A 12,602-nucleotide genomic window follows, 5' to 3' on the forward strand; every position below is an offset into this window, starting at 1 on the left:
AAGAAAAACCACCGGAGGAGTGTATGGCAGGTGTAGTTTCTACTTTGTCCCATCTATAAAAAGGCGTTCGGCTGATCAACGCCGCCTGCAAGGTTTTTTTCCCAATTTTTTTTACTATTGACTATTTTTAATATCAAGAGAAATAGTAGGGCAGTATCAGGCGGAATTTTTGGAAGCACGTGCTACTACTAATCAATTTACAGTCTTCGAAAATCCTCCAGAAATGTCGGAGTACAATGTGCCCACGCATCAAATTTTCGTGAATTTCAGGACAGCATTCGATACAGTCGAGCGCGAACAGCTATAGCGGGTCATTACCCGCCAAGTAAACAGACAGGGCTAATCAAATCTATCCTGGACCGAGTGATTTGCTACGTGCATGTTTCGGGGGCACTCTCGATTCCCTTCGAATCGCGTAGAGGGTTGCAACAACGGGATGGATTCTTCAGTACGTGTGACTCGGCGATCGGGCATCGAAACTAGGATTGGGCAAAATTCCCGAAAGTATCGATAATTGAATATCAATATCAAATCCGCCGCTTTATCGATACCGTCGATATATCGTTCGTGAAGTATCGATATTGGATTTATCGATACTGTTTAAGGCGGCATTCTGGGGTTAGGAAATGATACACAAAAAACAGGGATTCATAAACATTAATCTATAAAAAACATGTTGAGCAAAGACAGTGCCCCCAAAACACGCACGCAACACATCACTCGCTCCAGTGCAGCTCTATTTCGGACATGTCGCTTTATACGGAAAACCGCACAACCTGCCAGAGCTGTTCGCTTCCGACTGAATCGTATGCTGCCCCGGAATCTACAAAAATATGATGAGTTGTACTCCCGACACATCCGGATGACCTGCCGAAGAGTAAAACTTTAATCCGTAGTAGCACGGGTCTCCATAAAGTCCACCTGGTACTACCCTATGAACTTTCCTGCCACTGGGACAGACGACGCAACAAAATCTGAGAGAGCACCCTGTTGATGGCTTTGACCAGCGTTATGCTGCGGTAATTACAGCAATCTATCCGATCGCCCTTTCTGTATATAGGACAAACTACACCCGCAATCCACTCGTCCAGCAGCCCATCCAGTGACCAACCATCCAGTGATGTGTCGTTGCTGGCGGTTCTTGGCCATTCCTGCAGAGTTCCGCCGGGAGTTGCTTTTTTCCGGTTCTAGCTCTTCTCGATCTCTGTCCCACCTCTGCCACTTTCACCACTATTATGGCGCGTAAAAAGCTGGAAAGTCTTTGTTAATGCCGTCAACGCCCAATACTACTCTCTGTGCTCTCTGGTCAGTTCTGAATTGCGGAAAATCGCGTGTCGTATGCTCTTACTGTTCAATAAGCGTTAAACATGTAAGTGACATTGTTCAAGGTTTTGCATAAGAGTCAATTTCAATAAAGTAAATTTGAGAATTAAGCTTAGTAGATACCTGAAAAGAAAACAGCGCGAGAAAAAATCCTTAAAATATTGCTTTCTTGAGCATTTCCAGGTCAGCTGGATATCCCGCTTTATCAAAACAGTATCGGGATGAAATTATCGATTTAGCATAATATCGACGCCATAATGATGAATTCGATGAAATATATCGAAATATCGGCCTTCGAGTATCGATACGGCTTCGCCCAATCCTAATCGAAACGACAGGAGCGCCACACAAAGCTGATGGTGTATAAAATGTTAACGTAGCTAAATAAATCTAAGTAAAAATTGGTAGCCATCACCGGACTTGAGACTATAACTTTACTTACGGAGGACATACGTGCATTTGCCATATTTCAACGAAAGGTGTTGCAGACTATTTTTGGCGGAGTACAAATGAGAAGCGCGCATGAACCACGTGTGACAGGTGCCAGTTGGAGAGATTCCCGCTTTGTTCACATGGTGAAAGTTGGAAGATTACGGTGGGCCGGCCACTGTGCACTGAAATCTGATCTCTTCAAGAACCGCACCGGCACCAGAAATAGAGGGGCCCAACGTGCAAGGGAAGGCAAATGATATTACCCTTATAACGAAAATGCAACTACGACAAACTTATTTCCTCCATTAATAGACATACAACTAATAACGAAACACTTGCACCACAAATAAAATGAACACTAATTTGGGTGTAGATAGAACTGTATATCGGTAAATATATCTGCGATCCTTGACGACCGACCGCGCCGACGATTTCTGGTTATAATTTATCTTGGCGGGAAACCAGATTTATTCGTTTTTGAAAATAGATGCGACTCGCCTAGTTTCAATATCAAACGAGATTCATCACATCTTAATGCTGTCTTAAATTACTCTGACAACGCAAACTTTATAGCGCTTTTGATTAATATATTTGGTTCGGTGAAACAGCGCAAGCAAATATTATTTCCAGGTACCTAATCATTATCGTCGAAGCAATGAAATAAGGAGTGCGGTTCTACTTTTGCTAGATTGTTGCATCTCTATGCTAAAAATGAAATCCAATAGATGTAACTATGTAGCTGAAATGAGCGATTATATGTTTTGCAGTCTAGTACAATATTAACTTACCCTTCCTTCCACTATCCTAGGTGGTGAAGATGGCCGTTCGCTGTGAATGGCTCCTGCTTGTGGAATTGCCCGGCCACGCTCTCGCATGGCCGGATGTATCGTATCAGGTCGAAGGTGCGGTGGCCGTTCTTGCCGTATACCTAATTGGGTACATTAATAAATCATAAATGAAATCAACAGCCAAACTAATCTTATTAAATCACGAAGGCATATTTTAAAATTTAAAATAGATTGGATGTTATTATTAATATCAAACAGGTTTCGAGTTAGTTCATTGCAGCACGCCGCAGGTTATTATACGCACAATTTCGAATTAAGTATTAGGAATGAACAAATTTAATGTGATAACGTACTTCTGAGTGTGATATACAGCGTATAAATTGGCAGCGTAAACAATTTACCTCTCTATCACCACTCACGCAAAACAAATGGGACCCAATACCCAACCCATCAAACGAAAAGTTCGTGGAATACGAACAAAAATTTCATGCATGAATATCAATAGGTTTTTATTTCAAATTATCATCATTGCATAACATCATTACAGTATCTGTTCATAACATGATACAGTTAAAGGGAGGGATCCACCTTGGAAAATTAATCTTTTCATTTCTACCGATTCTATGGACGTTAGGTGTCTAGGCAAGGTAAATATTTTTTCCAAATGGATACTAATGAATCAGTTAGAATGCTGGAGTTAAAACTATTGCTTTTTGTAGTGCCAACATGCGATATATATGTACCTACTTGTATAATATAGAAAACGATTTCAAACTGTATAGCAACATTGCCTATATTGCCAATAGCGTTGGCATCACAATTAGCGCAGCTTCAGCGTGATCTATTTTAAACTATGTTATGCAAAATAGGCAATTGTGGTTAGTTTTGCAGTGGCAAACACAAATTCTGTCGTTGTGCGGTTGTGGTTATTGAAGAAACTCAAAACTCTGTCAACCACTCAAAAAACCAGGCAGGAAAACCGGCACATACTGATGTCTTCTGCCACCGGGCCGATGTTTCGCTTTCGAAATAGATTTTGCTGGCTCGAAGATACGATGGTCGTGTTGGCAAAAGTTTCCTGGTCTAACACTACATCGCAACAACCTGTTTTGGGAACAAAACGAACAAATATAATGAAAACAATACTGGCGTTTAGTAATTAAAAGGAAATTGAATGGTTGGTATAATTGAATAATGCAGTTTTCATCATCAGTTTTCGATCGTTTTGGAAACGGAAATATCGAACGAATGTGTTACCTTCACTCCGACAGCGAACATCTTTTCGAACAGGTGCTCATTGTGCGGGTAACAACTATTATACTTTACTGCAAATCATTAGAGGAGATAAATGGATATCGATGTCGGCTTCGAACAATGCCGTAAGTGAATTTCTCCGCACGTAATAGTATTTGTTCTTATTAAGTGAGTGTTGGAATGGAATCTATAAAGCGAAGCAAAACCTAGGTGCTACATTCCGTTTTCGGAACTTGAACTTACATACCGTGAACGCGGGTAATTCCGATCAGATCCTAATTCCGATCACTCAACTAAAGTAGTCGATTTTTAGAAGATGGAATCAAAAACCAATGCCAATGAGCTATAAATTTTAATTCAATCTTTGAAAAATCGGCTACTTTAGTTGAGTGATCGGAATTAGGAACTGATCGGAATTACCTGCGTTCACGGTACTAGTTATAACGTGGTAATATAAGCGACCATAATAAATTTGCCTTATTAATAGTTTTATTATGGTTGTATAGCTAGCTATAAACGTGTTTTGACTCGTATCCTCTTGGTAATACGTAATTCCACAGTAAAATCAGAGGTAGTGATTAATTCCCCAGTGAAACCTTTATAAAATTCATGTAAAACCAACTGGCTTTAGAATTGTAACTAGGGAAATTCAGTATTGAAATGATATTTCCATCTCTGTCGAATCGTAATTTTGCTTACAGAAGACATTCGTGCACTTTCCGTATTGAAAAGAAAGGGGTTGCGGACTATTTTTGATGGCGTACAAATGGATAGCGGAGAGTGGTGTGGGAGTATGAATAACGAGTTGCAGGCACTACATGGAGAGATTCCCATCGTATACCTAGCGAAAGTTGGGACCCTACGGTGGGCCGGACACATCGCAAAGATGCCGGACGACTGTGCAGTGAATTCCGTGAAACCCCGGCTCTCTGATGGTAGAAGTAGATGAGTCTACACACGGAAAGCCCGCTCCGCAGAAATCACGTCTGTCTAGGTTTATTTGGTTTCCTGGGTCTACTGACCTCTAGTACTTTCCTTCAGTTGGTTCCGAAAGAGCGACAGCGAGTAAAGAGGGGATCACACCCGCGCACAGTGGTTCAGAATAGTAAAATAGCAGACATAAGCAATTGGGAAAACATTTTCAAGGGTGGTGTCTTTGGAGGAGTTCATTAATAAAATAGCGCATCTTTCTGCACTATTAGGGTGACCGTGAATTTACCTATTAGGATGATACAAACTTTTATTATAAAAAAGTAGTTTCAAAAAAATCTTTTTCCTCCAGAAAGTTTCAGAACATTCTAAAATATGCAACTTTGCTGAATAGATAGTTACTATCTTTTACAAGTTTCGAAACATAATATGAAATATAAATATTCAAAAATCAATTATGCTCAACATTTTTGCACACGATTTTTTATGGCTTTCAAATGTTCTACAAAGTTATTCAGTATGTTAAAATATAAATTTTCTCTCAAGGTTGTTTGTCCCTAGGACGCATATTTAATGAGTTACGAAATATTCAGGAAAACGAAATTCGCCCAACTCAACAAAAACTTTTTTAATTTCGGACAACTTCTGGCAAACCAACAACTTTCACAGGGAAGTACTAGGGTAAATGTATTATATATCCCCCCTTAGAACCCAATTTCCAATGAATTTTGAGAGTTTAGCTAGCTTAGTTTGGATTTTTTCAACTTTATGTTACTAATTATGGCCAATCCACTTCTACTCTACAAGAATTTATGATTTTTGTCATTAATCGGTTACGTCTTGTAATCATTGTAAAGTGTGCTTGATTGTTAAGTGTTATATTAATGTGACTTTGTGCTTCAAAAGATGCTGGGTTTTGGCGCCGCTTTGAGAACTGCACTGTGCATTTTCAAGGTGCCTTTTCTCAGCCATATTAATTAATCAAAAAAAAAATTCAATTGATTATATGCAGTTATTTCTGTTATACTATGATTTAAACAGCAATTGACACAGGGACGAAAGACTAAAACATCGAATTTTTGTGCACTGTTTTCGCCTCTTTTCAAAAATAATAAAATCTCTAAAAATCACCATGATTACGCGTTAATGCATTTCAAAATGTTTTTTGTGCTATTTAAACAAATATGACAGTTTAAACGTGTCATAAATAACATTATATTATACTTTTTCCCAGCATTTCAAAATAAGCTCAGTTTTTCGCACCCAAAGAAAATAGTGTTGTTTTCAATGGTGGCATTTTAAAGTTCAAAATTTTATCATAAATGAATTACGAAATTATACGCAATTGATGTAAAATGAAATTGATGTTTTGAAAGGAGACATACATTTTTACATTTGTTTTACTATATAACAATCGTTTAGAATTTTTTTACTATGCCTACAGGTTGAGATACCTATATAGTAAAAGCAACTTTTACCTGGGGGCGAAGATTGGGGGTGCGGATTGGGGGTGCGAAGGCGAACGCATCTCCCCTATATTTTGTCTACAAAAAAAATTTAATTTTCGTCAAGAGATCTCCGAAGCATCCTCGGAGAAAATTAATTAAAAGTGTGTTACTTTTTAATCAAATATTTTATATCCCGTTAAGAGAAAAAGATTAAGCATGACTTTATTAAACCCTTTATAAGGCAGTGGCTCTATATTGCCACCAACGAAAAATGTTTGTTTTGCTTCTATAATATATTGATATTAGTATAGACGCAAAACAAATATTTTTTGTTGATGGCAATATAGTACCGTTGCCTTATAAAGGGCGAACGAAGCTTATTTTAATGTATTCTACAACTTTTCTCAAGACACCATGCCACTTTGAATGTATTTAAATCAACAAAAATTAGTATCACCCTATTGAAACTACCTAAATTACAATAATTTACTATAACGTACAAATACATAGCTTTTAGGCATAGTGTCTTTGTAGAAGTTGGTAGGAGGAAATGCTTATCAACTTAGGGATTATTTGCTTCAAGAAATACCTTATTGGCTTCACTGTTTCTGATTGATTTTTACTGTCAGGTATGGTGAGTCAATTAGCATTGTATGATTATCTACTTCTAAAAATTTTAAACTGTTTCTCAGTGTGTTTGTCAATGTTCTTAATTTATTTTGTTCCAATCATTCATGAAACAAAATATTATTCTCAGTTTTCGTTAATAGTATTGAGGTATTCAGGTTTTGAGTATTTTATTGCAAGGAAAGCATCGCTTGCTTTCGTGCCTCGTTCGTTGCAAAAAACTTTGAAAACAAAATTTTTCCGAAGCCGTAACGATTACGCTGACGTTCATTCAAATCAGCAGTTTTGAATAATAGTTTGATATAGGTGAAGAGCCGAATATAGGAGTTCCTGGTTGTTACTTGCACGATCTTTGTAATGAAGCGGTAAATTCGCGGAGCATTAAAGTTGTTAATGTAACGGTTCGTAAACGAATTAGAATGCGTGAATTCGATGATCTCTTCAAAAGCGTTATCATGAATTTGCTAGAAAATGTTTAATCAAATCAAAACTTTCTTGATAAATCGTGGTCATCTAACAAGATGGATTTAATATTCTCCGTCCATACAGTGGATTCGCGCGGGACTAGTTATTTTTAGTTGCAGAAACACATGTTCACAGCATAATATTCATATCGTCGAATCGATTTCAGGACCAAATACGCCACACGCGCTCTCTAAACGACAATCTATAATGGTGATCGCGGAAACGTTTTTGTAATGGATGAAATGGAATCGCTGACGCGCGCGTTATTTCGTTGAATCATATCATCTACCAAGATGAATCCTGATCTATACCTTCCCCTACTAACACAAATCCTATTCCGTGATACTTGTGGAGATGCAGTGGTACCCGCGGTCTCTAGCAACAACAAATATCGGACTAATATTCCTTTCTTTTCCCATGTAGTACAGCCTTTTAGCCATGGCCGGCGTCGTTATTGATCAATCGTCAATGTATTGAATCAGTAGAAGTTGCACAATGAGAATGCCATGCTACTCACAAGCGCCATTCCAGTTGGTTGGTTCTTTGAGCAATCTTACTGGTTCGGCCAATAACGGACTGCAACTACGGGCAGTCTACCTAGGCTAAGCTAAGCTATTAGGGTGACCGTAAATTCACTTGTGAAGGTGATACATGCTTTTGTTTTTTTTTTAAATAAGGCCATTGCAAGTTATTTTTTAAGTTTATATTATGAGTGGACGAGTGGTGTTCACACTTCTAACACGAAACAGAAATGGAAATTCGAACAATGAAATTTCTGAAAATCAGCAAAAAAATCTTTCATTTTTGTCTTTCTTTTCGTAGTTTTTTACAAGGAAAATAATAACGTCTATATGAAGAGCAAGAAGAGATTTGGTTATCACATTTAAACTTTAGGTAAAAATGCTTGAAACGCTTTTTTTTGGTCGAATAAAAAAATCTCTTTTTTTCGCCCCTCTTCAGTAACACTGGAAGGACTTTCTAAAATATTAGTAATGGCCTAATCTCAAAAAAATCCTCCACAAGTGGCAAAACATACTAAAATATGCCACTTTCTGACTTCTTAACTATCTTACAGATTGCGAAATATAATGATGTGTTTAAAAAGAGTACAAAAATTGAAATATTGTATATTAAACTACCCATGGTTTCATAGTTCACGTAACTGCAAAAATAAATAATCAAAGGTTGAACTTCTCAGAAACTTGCAAAACTCCAGATTGTGACAAAGATCTTCTGAGATTTACAATTAATGCACAGCACAGTTTAACTTGTTGCAATGCGAAGCTTGCTGGGTCAGTTAGTAATTGATAAAATAGCAAAGAAAACCGTAGTCAAACATTATTTTCTGTAATATATGCAATTGAACCCCAGCTGTTTTGATGTAATGTGTGCCCCCTAGAAGTCGTTGCATATGTATCAGTATGAAAAACTCTATGGTTTGACGATTGTTCACATAACCTGTTTGTTTTTTGTAGTTTTGACCAAATGAAAATATTTTTTTCCTGATTTTCGCGACGTTAACCAGGGAAATTATGGTAAACTGTATTTTATTATTACAATCATCGAATTCTTATAAAAATAGCCGGTGAAAAAAGATCCTTCTCAGAGATCTCAGTGGATTCGAAGAGCCGAGTCAAAAGATAAATTTCAAAATTGATCTGTACATCTCTGCTTAGCCCCCACTAGCGCCCACTAGTTCCGCCAATGCACAAACTTTGCTCTATCCCAAGAGACCAGAGATGCCAGAAGTGAAGACATGTCTTCATTTTGAAGACATTTTTGTTACAAAAAAGTGAAATGTCTTCGCTTGAAGACATGACTTCACCATTCAATTTAAATGGGCGGAAAGCCGAAGGAAGACAAATGAAGACATTTTTTCTTGATTCGTGAAGACTTTTCAAAAAATCACCTGGAATCCCTGCAAGAGACAGACGATTATAACGGGTGGCAACTAAAATTTTGGAATTTTTTTCTCAAGCTGTCAAAAAAAGATAAAGATACATGAAGAAGATCTGATCTACCGAAATTAAAGCGAAAATTGAAAACAATCCGTAATCGGCTGTTCGGCGAAGTTGCCGTTTGACATCGAAACAGGAGCGTTGTACAGCCTTCATGTTAACTTTACGAATGCATCTCTTGATTCTACCAATCAACTGTTTGCAATTCGTCGCTCTCCAGTTATTTTTGTACACCTTAGGAACTCAAAATCCCGGAGAAATCTTCGATTGGGCGCTTTGAGACAGATTTTTCGGGTCGTGGTTCTTGTGTAAAAATATAATCGAATGGGTATTAAGGAACGATTGTGGTTTTTTGACGTAATGCGATGATGCTCGATCCGGCCAAAACACGTATTGTCTATCTGCATGGTGTTTTTGTAGAAACGGGATCAAAATTTTCTCCAAACATTCGTCTGGTGCATCTTAATTGATAGCCAAACCAGAGGGCTTGTGGTTGCAGAAACGAGAAAGAGAACGATGTCCTTCTGCGTCCATAATTTTGACTGGTCTTCCACTAGCTTGCTCGCGAGTAGTTGTTGGGCATCTTAGGACATGGTAAACAGTCGAAGCCGCAACATATTTGCTTTTTAAATGTTGTATCGTATACTTTTTGCCGAGATTTCTGTTGCAATTCGTTGAAGTGTACAACGCGCTCCCGGAATGCTTCTTGTTTCGACGCCATTTTCAGCATAACTGAGCAAGCATAAACAAAACAAAAAATATTAACAAAAAGAGGAGAGAGAGAGCTAACACATACATACTCTCATTTCTCTCTGAGCTCGTTTGGGCCGCGTAAAGATTCCAAAATTTTAGTTGCCACCCGTTAATTTGTTTTCTTTTGCAATTTTCGTAAATCGAGTTTATACTCCATTTGAATAAGAAAATAAAGCAGCAGTGCCGTCTTGTAAAGACGAAAACACACAGGTTATTGTTGAATTTACCAAGCCACCAGCCAGCAAAAGAGAAAAATAAAACAATTGAGTTTATGTATTTGAACGTCACCATAATTTCAGTATAAACCTATTATTACATTAGAATTTCGCTTACGATTCATATTTATCATGCTTCAGTGAGAAAGGATAAACATTTTTAGGGGACTGTAGCACGACTATACGGGGCTAGCTAATTAGAGTATAAACATAAATTGTGCCAACATCATCAAATTTGTCGACGTAAAAGTTGAGCTAGCGTTGTATATTTTAATCGTCGACCGTAGAAGATATAAATTCTCTTCATTTAGCGGAAAAATGGATTTCTTTCGCTTTACACAGTTGTTTGCATATTTCTAATCGAATTTTGTGATAGACTTCTAAATACCATTTACATTTCAGATGATGTTTTGTCGCAAAATGTAGGTTTTATCATGCGTTTTAGAGACAAAGTTTTTTTCGCCATTTATCACAACTTTGCATTGTTGAAAATACAGAAGAAATTACAAAAACTGACAGGTTATCTCACACACACACACACACACACACACACATCAGATTAATGTCTTATCTCTCTTGTAGTGATATATTAACAATGCTAACTATTGAAATTCAGCAGTAAACAGGTTTTGAAGAGGGGGTATAATATATCATACGCTAGGACATTATGGGTTAATGAACTCTAACGGAAAAAGAGATCTCTGTATTTTATGTGATTTCTGGAAAGCTGAGTTTCTTTGCAAATGTACCAGAAATGTGTATTTTTTACCAGATATATCTGTTTCATTGCAAGTAAAAACAAAACATCATGAGTTCATGAAAAACTTTGAGTTTCAGTACAATACTTATCCTGAAAAGCACATTAAAATATTTAAACACGACAAATAAAAAATATATGTTTCAGACTCACACGTTTTCTGAAAGGAGTAAGTATAATTTCAACAGAACCGGAGAACTTTTATACATTTTTAAAATGTCAAAATACGTGCAAATACAAATACAAACTTGGCTATAACAAAAAATGGGTAAGTCAAACGCCATATAATTTTAAAAACCTTAAAACAAAAAGAAGAACCTAAAAAACATTTTTGTTGTATAATAGCTTGTTAAGCGCTTGTTACTCTACAATTAGCTATACAACGGTTGAATAAGCAACTATTCAACAAAAATGTTTGTTGGGAAGTGAGTAGATTTCTTAAACCGTTTATGAGATTTTTATGGTACCGACTTTGAAAACAAGGTTTCCAGAAAAACTATGTTCTTCACTTTTTCATATTTTGGAAAAAAAACTTGAAACGTCCGCATACCACCGTCGGTATGTTTCGTCAATTGGCCAGATAAATTGCAAAAGCAATAATTCCAGGTGGATTTTATCAAATTCTATATGAATTACTCTAATAAACGACATAAGACCTTAGCAAAAGCCAGGAAAGAGTCGTACCCATACATTACAACTGTAGTACATCGCCATCTTATTAAATTTGGTAGCAGTTCAAGTCTTACCGGGTCCGCGATGATCCTTGATGACGTTCTTGGTCTGTCCAGGGCCAACCATCATCGGATAGAAGACCTTCGGCCACAGAATGGCGATGCATCCAACCACCGTTACCATGATGATCATTGTCTTTCGGGGCCCCAGAATGCCACCGGTCGACTCACTTCGGCTGTTTACCGAAGTAGCCATTGTAGCGATAGTTTGTGGGTTTAATTTCACTTTTCCTTTCTATTCCGCCTGTGCCACTCTTTCTCTATAAACAATGTTGAATTTCACCTTTAGTTTCACCTCGTCCTACGCCGCTGAAAATTCGGATGATAGAGCGTTTCGAAAATTTCCGCTTGATTTTTTTTCGCGCACCACTCACTAACCGAAATGATCAGACTATTACCGTGGCTTGTTGCGCACTGTTTAACCTTTCTTTTCTTTTCACTTTTTCGATGCTGCTGCAACACTTACTGCTTCGTTTTGGTAAAATAATTATGTAATCGAATTCCCCTCAAAACTCGGAAAATCTAAAACTTTATATTCTTCAATCATATTCCTATGTTGCACTACATTTGTGATGGCAATTTGGCTATTTTTCAAGGTGGGTTCTCCTCGGCAGGTTGTGTGAGCAATTTTTCGCTATTTTTGTAACACCATGTTCAGACGCATTTTTGGGATTGAAAAAAAAAATAGATAAAAATTACACACTTGAGCAACAGTGATAAAAATAGGCGGAACGTCGCGGTTTCATCATGAGATAACTGCGATTTTCTTGACCAGGTCCTTTCGATAGTTCAACAACGATTTCATTTCTATGTGCGAAACTAATGCGTCACCAAAGGACGTAAGCCCATATCTGCAATATTCAAATTTAGCGTCTATTTTTAAACCGATGAGCTTCTTCACCAACAAAATATGGAATCGTT

The 12,602-nt window shown here is 37.4% G+C and overlaps 1 protein-coding gene across 1 annotated transcript in view; it reads right to left on the bottom strand.

The window, feature by feature from the left end:
• LOC128736256 (uncharacterized) overlaps positions 1–11,877 on the bottom strand; it is a 59,690-nt gene extending 47,813 nt beyond the window's left edge. The window contains exons 1-3 of the mRNA XM_053830734.1: positions 11,697–11,877; positions 3,534–3,647; positions 2,544–2,683 (exon numbers count right to left, since the gene is read on the bottom strand). Of these exons, the coding sequence (XP_053686709.1) occupies positions 2,544–2,683; positions 3,534–3,647; positions 11,697–11,877 (435 nt within the window). The remainder of the gene's footprint in view (positions 1–2,543; positions 2,684–3,533; positions 3,648–11,696) is intronic.
• Between the last annotated feature and the right edge of the window lie 725 nt (positions 11,878–12,602).

This window comes from Sabethes cyaneus, chromosome 2 (assembly GCF_943734655.1).
Source record: "Sabethes cyaneus chromosome 2, idSabCyanKW18_F2, whole genome shotgun sequence".
NCBI lineage: Eukaryota > Metazoa > Arthropoda > Insecta > Diptera > Culicidae > Sabethes > Sabethes cyaneus.